The sequence below is a fragment of the Clytia hemisphaerica genome, unplaced genomic scaffold (genome assembly GCF_902728285.1).
Source record: "Clytia hemisphaerica strain Z4C2 unplaced genomic scaffold, Clytia hemisphaerica genome assembly, whole genome shotgun sequence".
NCBI lineage: Eukaryota > Metazoa > Cnidaria > Hydrozoa > Leptothecata > Clytiidae > Clytia > Clytia hemisphaerica.
The window spans coordinates 543,059-559,653 of record NW_027103737.1 but is presented as its reverse complement, the minus strand read 5'-3'; the positions used below and the strand labels follow the sequence as shown (position 1 = coordinate 559,653).

General features: G+C 35.7%; 3 protein-coding genes across 3 annotated transcripts; 2 read left to right on the top strand and 1 right to left on the bottom strand.

The window, feature by feature from the left end:
* Positions 1-2,478: 2,478 nt before the first annotated feature.
* LOC136805157 (uncharacterized) lies at positions 2,479-2,919 on the bottom strand. Its single transcript, XM_067061720.1, has one exon. The coding sequence runs from the start codon at positions 2,917-2,919 to the stop codon at positions 2,479-2,481; it is 441 nt and encodes a 146-aa protein (XP_066917821.1).
* Positions 2,920-3,612: 693 nt separating this feature from the next.
* On the top strand, positions 3,613-16,592 carry LOC136805134 (N-lysine methyltransferase KMT5A-A-like). Its single transcript, XM_067061701.1, has 11 exons — positions 3,613-3,712; positions 7,811-7,915; positions 11,226-11,284; positions 11,619-11,672; positions 12,023-12,104; positions 12,508-12,673; positions 13,607-13,802; positions 14,082-14,129; positions 15,348-15,410; positions 16,107-16,182; positions 16,474-16,592. Exons 3-11 carry the CDS (start codon positions 11,273-11,275, stop codon positions 16,584-16,586), a joined length of 810 nt encoding a protein of 269 aa, XP_066917802.1. The 5' UTR covers positions 3,613-3,712; positions 7,811-7,915; positions 11,226-11,272; the 3' UTR covers positions 16,587-16,592.
* LOC136805138 (capping protein inhibiting regulator of actin dynamics-like) lies at positions 14,415-15,259 on the top strand. The gene is made up of 2 exons (XM_067061704.1): positions 14,415-14,423; positions 14,560-15,259. Exons 1-2 carry the CDS (start codon positions 14,415-14,417, stop codon positions 14,950-14,952), a joined length of 402 nt encoding a protein of 133 aa, XP_066917805.1. The 3' UTR covers positions 14,953-15,259.
* Positions 16,593-16,595: the final 3 nt, after the last annotated feature.

The following is a 16,595-nucleotide window of genomic DNA, read 5'->3' as shown; positions in this document are numbered from 1 at the left end:
TTAATATCAACATGAAATCTTATAGTATTTTTGAATAAATTTCAAGCTTCATGAATGAATTTAGAGAGGGTTGGTTTAGATCCATAAGAAGTTATTTTTTTGGATTTTGCCAACCATAAATTTTGAGAATTTTTCATTAACTGACTGGCTGACCCATGTTTTTTAAAACGGTTTATATACCTTTAGGTCAACCTAGGTCAACAAATATAATTTTGTTTCCCTTTGCAGACTAGTAAATCCTTTCAATATTAATAATATTGAATATGAATATAATATATTCTTAGGTGACGTCAAGGACAAGCTGCAATTATGACAAAATGAATTTGCCTTATATATGAGAAAGCTGAGATGTTAATAAAAGTGCAGCCAAAAAAGCCTAAAATCAAGACAATCAATGATTTTTTGGTTATAATAGATTCATGTCAAATTTTAAGCGTAATGGTATATATCTGATGTTTTGGGTAAACAACTCTGACTTTTTATTTCCATTTCTACATCTCATTTACATAAATATTATTTTTCCATGAGAATTTTGTTACAATTTCATATTAACTTTTAGCTTATTATTAACTGAAGAAAATTGCATTCCCAGATTAATTATTATTTGTACAAGAAATAAAGCAAAATAAATGCTGTTTTTAGGCTTGGTAGTATGGGTCAAGGATATAGAATTGTTTGAATTATAAGAATTTTGATTTACTGAACGCACAAAATATGAAATTTGAGGTAGGAGTTTTTTTTTGCTTAAAGGTTTTATTTTTACATGAGTACAGGTTTTTTTTTGAGAAACTAGTTTTACCAAGCAGCCTCAATGTTTCTTAAGAAATTGGCCTTTTGAGCCTTAAATGTTTCTTAGATGTCTCTTAACTTTTTGATATACAGTAGTGTTTATTTACAACAAAAAAACGTTTTATGAATTATAATTTTATTTTCATACAAAGAAAAAAAGCATTTGTTTTGATTGGAAGGTTCTTCAAAAACCGAAAAACCAAATTAAAAGTTGTTATTTTCTCAGGCTGAGAAGCTGAGATGCCTCGGCATGTTTCTTAGATGTTTCTTAGTTTTTCATGTGTCTTAAAAGTGTGTTTCTTTAAAAAACACATGTGTATTCTTATTTCATATCAGAACAGTGTGGCCCTATATATATTTTTCTTTTCCTCTTTTTGACCAATCTTACTCCACATCTGTTTCAATTCAATCAGATTCAATGTCAAAAAGCTTAAGTAAATTAAACCTGATGAAATTGATGAGTAAGCATACAATTTCACTGTTATTTAAAAACAAAACCTTTAACCTGAAAATCTGACAAACCTGCCTAATTTTCTTTACTAAAATTTCAGACATCATGACTTTTAGTGACGTGGTGGTATTACAAAAAAGGCCTTAAAACATTTTAGTATAATGTGTACTAAAATCCCAAATTAGGTGGGGTCTTCAAGAAATTTAAGAAAAATTTTAGTACATATGAGTACTAAAAATCACCAAATTTTAGGAAATTTAACTATTGACCAAGCGTTTTAGACAAAATGAAAAAAACAACTTTTCTATAAAAGATTTAACACCCCTGTGTCACAAATTAAGCAAAAATTTCGTCCCCGGTGGAAAATACCCTTGAATTTCAGTCCCACTGGGAAATTGACTTTGATTTCATCTCCACTCGAAATTCCATGTTAAAAAAAATTGCACTCCAAAACCACCCCACTGGGTTTTTTAACCTTGGAGCAATACCCAATAGAATTTCTATCCCATTAACATTTCAATAGGAATTTTTATCCCTACTGAGGAAAAAGGTTCCACCGGGGCTGTGAAACAGGGGTGTATTTGATGTTACTTACTTACTTTAGGCATCCACTTGGGGTGACATGATGTGTTCCCTCCATCTATCTCTGTCGTGCATCAGCCGTATAAGTTCCCTCTCTTCCAACCCAGTGTCTTCATGTATCAGTGATTTAATCGTTTTGGTTGGTCGACCTCTTCGTCTAGGCTTTTCAGGTTCCCAGAACAAAAGTTTTGTTGCAGGTTCGTTACCACGTATGATATGGCCAGCTAGGCGGAGACGGCGGATTTGAATGACTTTGCTGATTGGAGGTCGCCCTCCGTAGAGGACTCTGTTGGTGGTATGTGATTGGGGATTGATGTTTTTCACCCTTCTCAGCATCCTTGTGTAGGTCCCGTCAATTTTTCTCTCGAGAGATTTATTGAGGGACCAGGATTCACATGCATATAAAAGGATCGACATGATTGTCGCATCAAAGATCTTTAGTTTCGTTTTAGCAGAAATTTTCGACTTCCAGCATGTATCAAGCCTGTTGAGAGCAGACCAAGCTTGTGCCATTCTCGTATTGACTTCAGTAGATGTTTCGGAGTACGAGCCGAGGTATTTGAAGTCTTGGACCTTTTCAAGTTCTGATCCATCAATGGTTTTGAAGCTTTGGTTGTTTGTTGAGTTGATATGCAAGTATTTGGTTTTTTGTATATTCAAAACAAGCCAATAGATTGTGTTGCTAATTCAACTTTGTGGAGAACACGCTCTGCCTCTTTGATGCTTTCGTCAATTAGGGCAATATCGTCTGCGAAGTCTAAGTCGGCAAGATGAATTGAAGGGTGACGGCGGCTTCTTCGTCTAAACAAAGTCAATCCATCAGAACTCTTTATGGCCTTTCTTAGTGCGTAGTCCAGAACGATGATAAATAAGAAAGGTGCAAGTGGATCGCCTTGTAATACCCCTGTTTCGATTTTAAAGAACTCAGTTTCACCTTCCTGAGTAAGAACTGTCGCAGAGTTGTTTTCGTACATTATTCTGATGGCATCAACTATCTTCGGTGGAATTCCGTATGCATGCAGGATTTTGAACATACGTTTTCGGTCGATGCTGTCGAAAGCCTTACGGAAGTCGATGAATGTGATAACCCCTTCCATTTTGTGATTTTTCATCTCTTCAATTATTCGTCTGAGGGCAAGGATCTGGGATGATGTCGATCGAGAGCTACGAAACCCATTTTGGTTTGGTCGAAGTACTTTATGATATTTGATGTTCTGCTTTTATATACTATGGAATAAAAAATGTTTTCGAAGTTGAATGCTTTGTTTTTGTAAAGAACCATGGATAACTGGATAGAAAAGAAATAGGAAGCTGTAAATTAGAGGTGAAAAATAAAAATGCTAAACCATTTTTGCTTGATTGGGGGCTGTACTTTTTAAAAAATACTGGGGGCTAGTTTGCTAGTAGGGGCTGCTTTTTGAGTAATAGTACTGCAGGGGCAGAGCTTTATAGGTTACAAACATTTTAAATTATATAAAAAATCTATTCTTTGGGGAAGGTTTTGACCCCTCTTAAAAAATATTTTTGCCTGCAGCGCAATACATTTATTGAGAATTTGCATGCAAAATGTCTTTGATACTTTGCTTTGTGAAGGTGGGGGCTACGTTTTTATAATTTAGCCGGTGGCTATTTTCCTTAGCCCCCTTGAAAAAAGCTGGGGGCTAGACCCCTCGGCACACTATGTAAACTACCTTGGGACAAAAATTTGGCCTCATAACGAAAGAATCATTTTGTGTGTCACCGGTAGTTATGTCAATTCATGTTCCTTTTGATTTTAGTGAAATGAAATTGAAAATTGAAGCAATATCGATGAACCTACTACCTTGTATATGGTTTGATATGTCCGTCAGATAATAACCGTAACCACCCTATCACAGATAATGATCATAGGTGAGAATTTTTCTTAAGTTTTACTATATTAATCTAATACACATATACCCTTATATCCTCGTACCTCAGGGAATCATGTTTTCAATGTATGGGTAGGGGTGCCTGTTGTACAGCGTAACCCTGGTGGGGCACCCTTAGTTCTTAATCTTCGCCAAATTTCCAAGCCTCAATTATGAACCCTTTGAGAGTCTAAATGAAATCTTTTATAGATTTTTGAATTTTGGATTCCTGAAATTTCTACCCGTACCCGTGGAGTACCGTGAAATTGGGAAAAAATCTGATTCCCGAGCTAAGAATCTTAACGCTATTTTTCTCTGGTATACCGGTCCAGAAAAACGTGAGCCGCTGAGTGACTAGCATTCTGAGTTTAATATTTCAACATTTTCGTATTTTCAAGCGGCTCACGTTATTAGTTCTTAGTCCCAGAACCAGTTATCATTCCTTCCCAGTTTGACAGTACACTTGAAAAAGCCTACATCTATTAAGTAGATCTTCTCGAGTTCTATGCATTCAAGAGGCTGCCCAGCAAACCCAAGGTCCATGCCTTCACGTCATTTTATTTTTCCATTTCACGTCATCACGCCTGCATAATTTAATTGGCTATTAAATGGAAATATAATTTTCATAACCACGCTGACCTGTAATTTCACACCATCATCTATCAAAAACCAAATTTTATGATCACGCAGGCACTTCATTTCCACATCATCACGCCGCCATATTTTCATAAGTTATCACGCCGCGAAAAACCCTCTATCATCGCAACTGCTGGGGGCTCTTTTTGCATTGGAAAGAGGAAGGATAGACTCGAACGTTATGACCTACATTTTAAAAGCTCTAGAAAACCCCATCAACTTTTAAAAGGCCGAACACAAATCTATTCATCTAATCTACGGTCCATAAAAAGCAATTAGTTTTGTCTTAGAGAGTGTTCTTTGTAATTTAGGCACTGCAGGCTATAATTCCATCCAGTCCAAAGACCAGCAGTTTAAAAGCGGTCATGTCACGTAATGAGCCAAGCTTCACATAACGATTTAGCCACCTAGCGATTTAACCACCACATGATGATTGATCTATCACATAACAGTTGAACTGAAACAACGAAACGAATCATGAGGTCATCGAACGAAAAGATTAACGAAGCGAGATATCAAACCATCAAACGAAATATCGAAACCATCAAGCGAAATATCGAAACCATCAAGGGAAATATCGAAACCTTCAAGTGAAATATCGAAACCATCAAGCGAAGTATCGAAACCATCAAGCGAAACATTGAAACTATTAGGCGAAATATTTAAACCGCCAACGGAAGTAATGAAACAATCATGTGAAATTATTAAAACATGAAGTAAAATTATAAAAACACTTTGCAAAAAGATGATAAAACCGAATGAAATTTTTAATATCATCATCGTTTGCTAACTTATGCTCGCCATGTCGTTTCATAGAAATCAAACCGAAAAAGGAGGATTGTTTTTATAAAAACCTTGAAGCCGAAAATCTTTATAAGGCGAGACCAATTTGATTATCCCATCGGCCCCTTTTATGCCAGTCCCTTTTACGCCGGCCTTTATTCTGCCACAGCCTAATTTTGGGCTTACGCCAATAAGTGCTGTAAATAACGCCAAAAATTGGAAAGATCGCTATTCAGGCTTCAAAACAGTAAATATTGGCGGAAATTTACATTAAAATGTCGTCTTTCGATAGTAAACTGTTGAAAACTCCATTGAGAATCCATCTTTTAATCATGCCTAAAATCCTTTAAATTGAGAAGAAAAAATTAACGCCGCTTTTAAGTGAAAGTTCCAAAATTTTGGTCTTTTTTACACTAGTCCTTTTAACACCGGTCTTTATTACGCTACAGGCCAAAAAAAATAACGCCAATATGGGCCGGCGTAAAAAATGCCGATAAGGTAGTTATTTACGGGCCCGACAAACTCTGAAATTCCAAAAATCAAAATAAGAATTAAATTGATTTTGTTAGTGCATTTTATTTTCATTGCCTTGCCAAATTTTGGTACCTTTTTCAATTTTTTTTTTGAGAATTTCATGTTCCATTTTTCATTTTATCCATGAACTCGACCTTTTTCTGTCTTTTCATGTTCTATTTCGCACTTTAGATGTGTTGTTTTTGCTGCCTTTTTCGTAGATTTTATAGTTGAGGTTCTACTTTTATTTTTATGACCAGCCGAGCCTCTTTTTTGGGTAACTTGGCGTGTAAAACAGCATTTGGTCGCGCCCAAATACTAAGATGATTTTTGCAATAGAAGTTTTATTTTTTCGTTAGAGAAATTGGTGCAAGTTTTTGAATCAAATTTTGATTTTATTTTAGATGTATATTTTAAATAGATGAAACTAAAATTAATTTTTGATGCGATTTGAAAAAAATACAATGCGTCCCGTCCCGTGAATTTTCTCTAACCTTGCTTAAAATCAAAATTACGAGCTTCTGAAATCATGAGCTTCTGAAATTATGAGCTTCTGGAATTATAAGCTTCTTAAAAATTTACCACAATTAGTTGTTTTGCGCTTAAGACTTACTAAAACTTTCACAGCTTCGATACGAGTAGAACTGAAATGCATCTCACCTGTCATCAAGAAACTTGTTGACATGACTTGTAGACCGTTCACTAGCCCTTCGAGCATTTTTTTTTGGGGGGGAGGCTTGAGGCCCTTCTGTAAAATCTCAAGGTTAACAGGTGGTATGGCCTTGAAATTTTAACCAGTGGTAGATATTGATAATTGGAGATGATTTACAGAATTTGTTTCGGCCACCTGTCTGGTTGGTATTTTACAGACCAGAATGTAAACTTGACCCAAATCATGTATTGACTGAAATTTGTTCCTAAAAGGCTGATTTGTCAAATAAAAGAGACTAGTAACAGGAAAAAATTATTTCCATGAGTTTTTGGTACTTTGTAGACCAGTCTGTAAAATACACGTTGACCACCTGCGGGAACTCAGGAACTACTGAAAATTGGGGGTCAATTTTTTCCACCTGTTTGTATTGTGTATTTTACAGACCGGCCCAAAATTGCCCTTTTTTGCCTAAATAGCCCTAGAATATTGTATCTAGTGATTGGAAAATGCTATTGACTTGAAATTTTCACCAGTGATAGATATTGACCATCTAAGACAGTGCACAAAATATTAATTTTGTCACGTGAGCGGCCGGTATTTTACAGACCGGTCCGTTTTTTTTTCTAAAATGCTCACTTTCAGCATAACCACTCATCTCATTTTGGTGAAATTTTGGCTGTAAGCTTGTATCATCAATACCTAACACTTGTCAAAATTTCCATTCAACAGCATTTTCCAATCACTAGATACAATATTCTAGGGCTATTTAGGCAAAATGGGCAATTTTGGGCCGGTCTGTAAAATACACAATACAAACAGGTGGAAAAATTGACCCCCAGCCCCAAAAATACATGACATGTGGAGTTGCCTCGCAAAATTTGAGCAAAAAACTGAAAGTGGAAAATAATTAGAGGGGGGTCAGCAATTTCAAAAGACAATAACGTTATCATGTGACAATGACATCATCAATGATTACGAAACCATCACCAAAGATGACAATTCCTATTTTGTGCACACTTTGAAAATTTCAAGTCAATTGAATAAAGATTTCAAAAGTTATCGAACATTTTCATATTTGAGAGGGCCTTTAACCATTCGATGATTTTTATTTGATTTTCCTTTCTCATTACACGTTCCTTTTTTTCATTAGAACTACCATAAAAAGCTTTTAAGTTCTTAATTTTTGAGTTTCAAACCTTATAATAATGTTTTTATTTTCACCATATCGTATTAATGCTAATTTTCCTAAGAAAGTGGATTTTTAGCAAAGTCTTAAAATGTTATTAACATTTCGGCTATCAAAGTCTTCTGTTCTTTTCAAATTAAGCTAAAGTCAAAAACATAGTTTGTTCTTATATAAAAAACGTGTATGGTATTTTGCTTTCGTCCCGAACGTTATTATCTTTTATTTCTAGTTCTATTTTTATCTGACTCTCATAATCAGGTAGGTCCATTCAGCATGTGGCTTGTTTTTAATAAGATGCTTATTCATCTCTCGTTTTATTACTTTTTCAGTGTTAAAATCGAATTGAAAACTGTTGTATCATTTGTCGTGTTGTATCGGTATTTATCATCTTTGGTATCCGTACGTTTTAGTCATCCATCACTATTCAATCAAAGGTAGGAAGTTTCTTCTGTATTAGTCCGGCGGCGAAAAGGGCTTTTTTGCATCAACCCTTACAAGTAGTAAATATGGATTTTTATTTTATTTTCTCATTATATGGTCCCTTGGGACCCCAAAACCAGTTTTTGCCAAGCTGGCAAAGCTGGGGAAAATTTTTTATGGGGGCTTGAAGGGGGTAGGGTCATTTTAGCCTGGGGGTCCTTAGAAAGTCGATTTTTGAAGTTCTCATTTAGCTAAAACTGATTGTGCCATCAGATAGAGCTTGAAGAGTAGATCTCCAAAATGGGGTCATTTGTCTCATTTAGTGGACTTAGTCCCCCGGAATTGGCCGATACGTCTTCAAAAATGCAATATTTTGTGCTGACGTCAGCATTTTTGAGAAAATTTTCAGCGAAAGATATCAGTTTTAACAGATGCGTCTCGAAAAGTACTATCGATTAGAGGGGTCATTTATAGGGTTTCCTAGGCTAGATCATGAGATATTTGAGGTTGAAATTTTGCTGACTCAGCGTTTTTCAACGTTTTTTGCCCTTTTCTGCTGAGTCAGCAAAATTTCAACCTCAAATATCTCATGATCTAGCCTAGGAAACCCTATAAATGACCCCTCTAATCGATAGTACTCTTCGAGACGCATCTGTTAAAAGTGGTATCTTTCGCTGGAAATTCTCTCAAAAATGCTGACGTCAGCATAAAATATTGCATTTTTGAAGACGTATCGGCCAATTCCGGGGGACTAAGTCCACTAAATGAGACAAATGACCCCATTTTGGAGATCTACTCTTCAAGCTCTATCTGATGGCACAAACAGTTTTAGCTAAATGAGAACTTCAAAAATCGACTTTCTAAGGACCCCCAGGCTAAAATGACCCTACCCCCTTCAAGCCCCCATAAAAAAATTTCCCCAGCTTTGCCAGCTTGGCAAAAACTAGTTTTGGGGTCCCAAGGAACCATATGATGAGAAAATAAAATAAAAACCCATATTTACTAATTGTAAGGGTGATCCTGGATCGCCGCCGGACTATATTAAATTAGTTCACCCTTATATAAAAATAAGATAGTAGTATTTAAGAGAGTAACTAAAGGGGGATCGTATTTTAATTTTAGCTGAAACTAATAATAGTGGTTAAAAAGAATAACAAGGATTCGCATTCCATAGAAATTAATTTTTATGGTTTAACCAGCCTTGTACCAATGCCTAATCACATTTTTATTTCATTGACGGCGTGATTAGCACTGGAATTGTCTAGATTAAATCTCACACATCATGGCCGTGTTCAGACCTAGGTTTAAAGTAATTATGCCCGCATACCTCTTTTATATTACTTTTGTATTTAACTGCACGCTCCTCATTAGTCAAACCAAAGTTTAAAAATGAATCACCCTCTGATTTAAAAAAATAAGTTTTTAAGATTTCGTGTGAGTTCTCCTAATAGACGAAATCAGAATTCGCAAGTGAAACAAAAGCATGCTCCTTTTGTAAATTATGAAAGGAGAACGTGAAATTTAAGAGACGCTCGGACAGGGGGGGTCACTTGGTCAATTTCAGACATCATGCCTGTTTTTGGGGTGGTGGTCAATCTTTCAAAATGTTAAAAAGCAGTTAGTACAGATGTGTACTAACTGCCAAAGGGGTGGTGTCTGAGAAAAGTTCAAGAAAAAAAACTGTACTAACCAGTACTAACTGCATTTCCTAGGAAGCTCTGACTACCAGATCTTCTTTCCAAAGGCTTAATATGCGCTTTTTTGTTTGAAATCTGTTCTTGGTTAGCTCTAATTTTGCTTCTGTTTTTCTGTGTCGTGCCGTTCTTTTAGAATCGTTGATGTTTATCTCGTTTGGTAAAATGTGCGCGCGATATATACTAAATTGCCCTATATGGCTAAACTTTTTTGAAAATTCAGTGTTTCGAGTATGACTACATGACACCAAAATCTCGTGTTTCCTCAGATCGCTCCGTTTTCGCACTAAATCCTCATATTGCAGCAAAAAAGAACCCCTACGATTGGTTTGTTTTCCCCGTTTTCCCGCGCGTTTATTTATTTGAACCGGTTGCTATTGCCTACCTACAAAAACTTTCGTTGATGTTTACATAATCCGTTTTCGTTTTCGCTATAGAAATCCTGGTTGACAGACCCTTTTTCAATGTCTAATACGGATTATCCTGCCCGTTGTTACCTGTTTTTTCATTAAACCCCCATTATTTTGCCTAGGAGCCGACTTTAGGGGGTGGTACCCAAAAAATAGAATTCAAAAACAGTTAGTACAAGTGTACTAACTGTCAATGGTGGTGGTCAAAAAAAAAATCGTCAAAAATCAGTTAGTCCGGATGATTTCTTGTACTAACTGCTTGCCCCCCCCCCCTGGCTCGGAGCGTCTCTAGCAATTTAGGCAATTAATGGGCTTTCAATGAGAATATCATGGATCGATGGACCCATACTCCTCATCAAAAACGAAGGGGATTCCTTTTTCCTCTCTTATGTAATCTTAAGTCGTTGCATTTCTCAATTCCCATATCAACTTAGTACTACTAAGCCTTAAACTTAAACTTTCAGGTCTGAACACGACCCATACCATTCCATCTATTTAAGCACATCACTTGCTTCGTTTTGAAAATACTCCAAAGTTGGTTAACACCCAACGGATTTTAATAAAACTAATTTCTCTTCATGAAAAATCATTAAATGCCTCAAGGGACATAATTACCATGGTAATTGCTTGAATACGAGGCAAGTTATATTAGTGACGTAATTTAAGAAAAGGTCTATCGTACAGGGTGTCCCTAATAAAAGTATCGAGTTTGAACATGCGATTGAGTAGAAAAGTTTGTGTGTGTTATCGCTAAAATATAAGAACGTTCTCCATCACATAGGCTCATTACAAAAGGTAGTTACAACGTATAACTGACAAAGAAAAAAGAGGGAGAGCTTAAAATACAATTTTGTGAATACACACTTAAAACTTTCTACTCAGTCGCATGTTCAAACTCGATACTTTTATTAGGGACACCCTGTATTATGTGGGCTCAAAAATTTGCGCCGTTTTACCGAAACAGTAGTTTAGCTGCATGCTAGACGTCTTAATTCAGAAGAAAGCAGGATGTAGAAAAATCAGAAAATAGCACAGTATGGTTTATTTTGACAGAAAAATCAGAAAATAGCACAGTATGGTTTATTTTGACAACTTCCGATAGTAACAATTTCTTGCTATCAATACGGCACTTTATAATAAAAACGAAAAACGCGAAGATTAGTTTCCTTAAGGTATTCAAAATCTAAGCAAAATTGAAGCAATACTACTTTCTGTTATAGTTTTCACAAAAATGCCTGGTTAGGACCCTTGATCTGGTCTGGTAAAGATGAAGCGTTCCGTAAGTGTTATTGAATGTTTGTATATTATATATTGGTAAATTTTAGATATTAGAGATATTTTCAGCAAATACTCTTAACTTTGCTAAATTCTTGAGAAAAAATTGATTGGTGGCTCATATTTTATTCCAGGATTTTGGAAAGTACTTTGAACTTCAAAGTCGATAATAGTCAATATCAATAGCTTGATATTTAAGAGCGAGCGCTAACATTTCATTAAATGTAAGCGCGTTCTATTTTGGGTCTCAAAAATAAGGTTCGTTACTTGTTTAAATACATTCTCCAATTTTGAATTTCAACGGCATTTGTGAAGTACTTTTGATTTCTCTTTTTTAGACGCGAAGTCGTAATGCTGGACAAAAATTGACAAATACTTCTCCTGACCTTTCAGTATGTTTTTAATCCTTTTTTTAAGTTTTTAATCAATACTGGTTAAAGAGGGTGGATTTTAATGGCTTGTTAACCGAAAAGTCTGTCTCTCTTCGGAAGCATTGTAATACAGTATCCGGAAAAAAGTTTTTTACGGATACACTGTATTTTCCAGAGAAAAGATAGGCTACACGTATATTTCATTGTTCTACATTGTAACAATTAACATTTAATGCTATCAATTTTATAACTTGTCGCTATGGGAAATATTAACCGGCCAAACGGCATCAAATATCTCAAGGGACTGACTGAGTAAACTTTTAAACTTCTTGCATATAAAGACTTATCAAATGTTAACTTTTTCTTCTAAGGTCAATAGTGAAGCCTACCGGCATTGTAATGAGGGTACCGACCCTGATTTCCTTGTGAAACACTTCATCAATCAATTCATCGGTAAGTTATATGACATTATTTTCATAGCATGCAAGAAATGTGGATACAGTGAGAAGGAAGAGAAATATTTGTAGGATAGCTATTGGCGATGATAGGGTGATACATTCTTCTCCGCTTGAAGCTGCTCGAAAATAGCACCTGAGATACCAACTTGATGATATAATACTTTCCTAATGGATAAGACAGGCTAGAAGTAGTATGTGGCTATAACACGGCTTGTGTTGTTTACGCCGGAATGGAAAGTTAAATTCACTGTTAAATTTTGAAAAATGTTAAATAAAAATTTACCCCTTAGTAAAATCACTACATTTTGATTCGTGATGTTAAATGTTGTTTCTATTCAATGAAACCCCTATAACCACGTTCTGCGAAATATGAATTTTGTATTTACCTTCATCTTTAGGGTATGGAGTATTTGTAAATAAAAACATATCTCCATATGAATTCTTATGCGAATACCCTGGAGATTTAATAAGTGAAGAGGAACGTGACGAGAGGGAACAAATCTACACGGAGAAAGGCTTGGGGAGTTACATATTCGATCTCGAATATAATAAGCAAATGTACTTGTAAGTATAATATAAAGTCTATTCGCTTGCAGCGTGGAGTAAAATGTTTGTTTTTCTTGCTTTTTCTTTACTTTAGTCGAGCTAAAGTTCTTTTTTTCTTTTTCACGAGTCATTCCCATTTTACTAGGATGTTGAAAAATATTTGACGCCAATTTGTTTAAGGTGTCAGAATAAACGGTTGCCCTACACGGAAAAAAATTCTTGATCCCTGAATTTACCTACGACTGAGCCTTCTCTAATCCTTCTGAGTAATCATCGCTATGGGTTTTATGATTGAGTCTACCTATCCGGGGTGTCCGTCAAAGTAGGCTTTATTCACCCAGCGTTTGCAATTTAACCATACCATATCCGAGTATCAATCTGGGTTTACAATCAAGCCTTCCCTAATTGTGGTTACTCATCACTCTGGGTTTGCAATCGGGCCTTCTCTTATCTATCATTTCAGTTTATCTATCATCCTGGGTTTACAATTTGGTCTTCATCAATCTAGAGCGCCTATCCCCCGGGGTTTCAATCGGCCTCCTTTTATCCTGAAGGTTCATCACCCTACATCACCCTGTATTAAATAGGTGTTTTGAGCACTTTCACACGTACGAGCTCAGTGCTTTAGCAGTTCCAACAGATTATTCAATTTTAACAAGCTTTAAACCGTGGAAAGATAATTCAGAGTACTATAATATATGGGAGAAATAATTCCGGAAATTTTCAGAAGTGAACATTTTGGCTTGGGCGTTTTGGGCTTTGAAACTTCATTTTTGTATTCTTTGGCTATTAGCAGAAAGTTCGGTCTCTCTAGCTTCGATATTTTTTAGATAGACCATCCCCTAAGGTTTTTATGTAGTATTGTAAAAGTGACATTTCATCAGTAAATGATGATCATGTTTTAATGGTCTTTCTTTAGCAAAATGAAAAAATACTTTTTCTCTTTTTCAGTATCGATGGAACTCCAACGAACAAAATTGGACGCTTCATCAACGACAGCAGAATTGGATTCAATGCGAAAATGGTGGTGGCTGCTTGGGGTGGAAGGCCTCATCTCTGTCTCTTTGCCACCAGCAAAGAAATAGTAAAAGGAACAGAGGTGAGGTACTGTTATGGTGCCATCAAAGGAGCCTCTTGGCGAAAGCAGGTATTTTATTGGAGTTTGATTTCATTGACCAGTAAGATTTTTTTGTTTGTGTGGTTATGTCAAAACAATTTCAATTAAAATGTTATTAAAAACTGTCGGCGATTTCGAAAAACTATTGTTTAAGAGAGTCCACAGCTTTGTATAGAATAGAAACATCTCACTTAAGGCCATCCACGATTATAGTCTCCATATCGTTCCTGCAATGCTATTCTACATTTTACCACTGAAAAGCCTTTTTTGTTGATAATTTTAACATTATTCCTTCATTACTTTTTTCAGAAACAATACTCGACACCTTTTAATCTGGCACAATTGAAATTGGAAAAAGTGAGAAAACTTGCTAATTATACTGTATACTGTATGGGCATACAAACTTTGCGAGCAGAAACTTTAAATTTCAAGTTTTCAGCATATTTTTTAGCATTTGTGGCCTTCTTAAAGTCAAAGAGCATCTGCTTAACTGCTTTATCGGATTCGTGGAATATGTGTCACTTTTAAACTAGTTTTCGTTTGAAAATCCTCAATCTCACCCAATAATTCGCGAAGGTTTATGCTTGTGAAAAATATTTTTTTCCTCAAATCACGAAAGTAAAAATTTCGTGATTTTTAGACATGGCGAAAGTTTCTGTTGACGAAAGTTTGTCTGAGTCGAACATGGGTGATTAATTTGTAGAAACCTGTCTATCTTGTACCAATGCGTCCCTAAAGAAGAAATAAAAGCTTCACTTAACACTATGTTCGTTCACATTATTTGCAGCCAAAACTCGACGAAAAAACAAATGAAGAAGAGAGACGAGAACAGCCAGAAGAAGAGAGACAAGAACAGCCAGAAGAAGAGAGACAAGAAAAGCCAGAAGAAGAGAGACGAGAACAGCCAGAAGAAGAGAGACGAGAACAGCCAGAAGAAGAGAGACGAGAACAGCCAGAAGAAGAGAGACGAGAACAGCCAGAAGAAGAGAGACTAGAACAGACAGAAGAAGAGAGACGAGAACAGCCAGAAGAAGAGAGACGAGAACAGCCAGACGAAGAGAGACAAGAACAGCCAGAAGAAGAGAGAAAAGAAAAGCCAGAAGAAGAGAGACGAGAACAGCCAGAAGAAGAGAGAAAAGTTCACGAAGAAGATAATAAAGTACACGTTTTTCTTTTATAAGAACAATGAAGCCCAAAATCGCCAAAAAATAAGAACAATCTAAGAACAATTCTGAGCCTGAAATTATTCAATTTCAAGCAATTCAAGGGTTATGGTAGTAAAATCTGGGTATACTTCAATTACAGCCTATAAATAAGAACAGAATAAGAACAATTTTAGGCTCAAAGCCGAGCCTTAGAAAAATTTTACTGGCTCTTGTAAAAGTACATATAAATTTCATTAGTAGCTTAAAAACTACACCTACTCCGAGGTAAAAATAAATAAATAAACGTTTTATCTTAAATTTTCGATCAGAATTTAAAATCTCTTAAGCCTCAAGATTTCTTTTTATTTGGAGATTATCATGTTACTTTCGAGATTTATTAATAGTCTTTCTTCTGTCATTCATTATTCAGGTTCCTATGGATTTTAATATCGTGGAAAGGACGCAAAATGGTGTCACGGAAATTTTGGATGAGGTAATTCGAAATAAAAAGCAATCAAAAATGAGCTAGTTTTCAATTATTCTGAGTGAAAATGAATAAGAAATTTAACGAGTATTGGGCTCTTCCAGAAATAGCTCCCCCCCCCCGGTGGAGGATATTGGACATCCAGCGGTTAATGATATTATTATTATATTATCCAGGGAGTTAATTATCTACAAGAGAGTGGATATTTAGGGGGTAAAGAATATTTTCAAGTACGATATTAGAGGGGTAAGCATCTCTTTATAAAGGGGATGTCAAGGCGGTTGAGTATATTCTTAAGATATCCAGGGGGTTCGATACTTCGAAAAATCAATATCCTCCACCGTAGGGTAAGTTTTTTTCCGGAAAAGCCCATTCTAAGAAAATTCTTTCGTTCATTCCAGTAGCAGTTTCATAAATTTCTGTGTCTCTCAACTTTCACTATATTTTCCAACTGGCTAAATTAAATCCCGCCAATTCTTACAATATTTATTGATTTTCGGGTTACCTATGGTAAACACCTAGCAAATTATCGCCGGCAAAAATATTTGTTGATATAAGATTTTTAACTCGTTTTTTCGTCACTGTTCTACCGATAAGGTAATTCGATTTTCAAGATCACGTCAATGTTTTCGGACTTCTGCCGTCAGAATAATGTTAGGTGAGTGGTAGAGAGTCGACTAACAACATTGCTTATTCAATTTTTAGATTGATCTCAAGAAATCTTTAAACGCTTTTAACATTGGAGAAAATTTGGCAGATGGCAATAGTGAATATCTATTATGTAGGTCAATTTTAGTTTCATCCACCATCAGTACTTATTGAGTTTCAAATAAGGAGCCATAAATAAGGAAAAGGTTATAACTGGAGTCGTAAGGTTAACATTAAATATCTCTTAGGGTCTGTTTTTTGAGGTCATATCTGTACTTCCAGAGATATCGTTCAACCTTATATGGAGAACCCATAAGGTCAGATATCGAATACATCTTAAAGCTAATTGAACTTGTAACTCGTCGATACAACAGTGTTTTTCTATTAAACTTTTAAATCATCATGACGATTTTTGTCTTTAAAGTTGGACAAGAGATTGTTGATCATGGCCAAGCCGCAACAACAGCTCCAAATAGTGAGGTAATGTACAAAAACCCCTCTGTTACAAATGACACCTCTGTCTCAGTGATCCGGTAGGATATTTTT

Coding starts and splice junctions, on each gene's coding strand:
- LOC136805157 (XM_067061720.1), bottom strand. CDS start 2,919: ATGGAAGGGGTTATCACATTCATCGACTTCCGTAAGGCTTTCGACAGC.
- LOC136805134 (XM_067061701.1), top strand. Junction 11,673..12,022: donor ATACTTCTCCTGACCTTTCA/GTATGTTTTTAA, acceptor TTTTCTTCTAAG/GTCAATAGTGAAGCCTACCG. Junction 14,130..15,347: donor CACAATTGAAATTGGAAAAA/GTGAGAAAACTT, acceptor TTCATTATTCAG/GTTCCTATGGATTTTAATAT.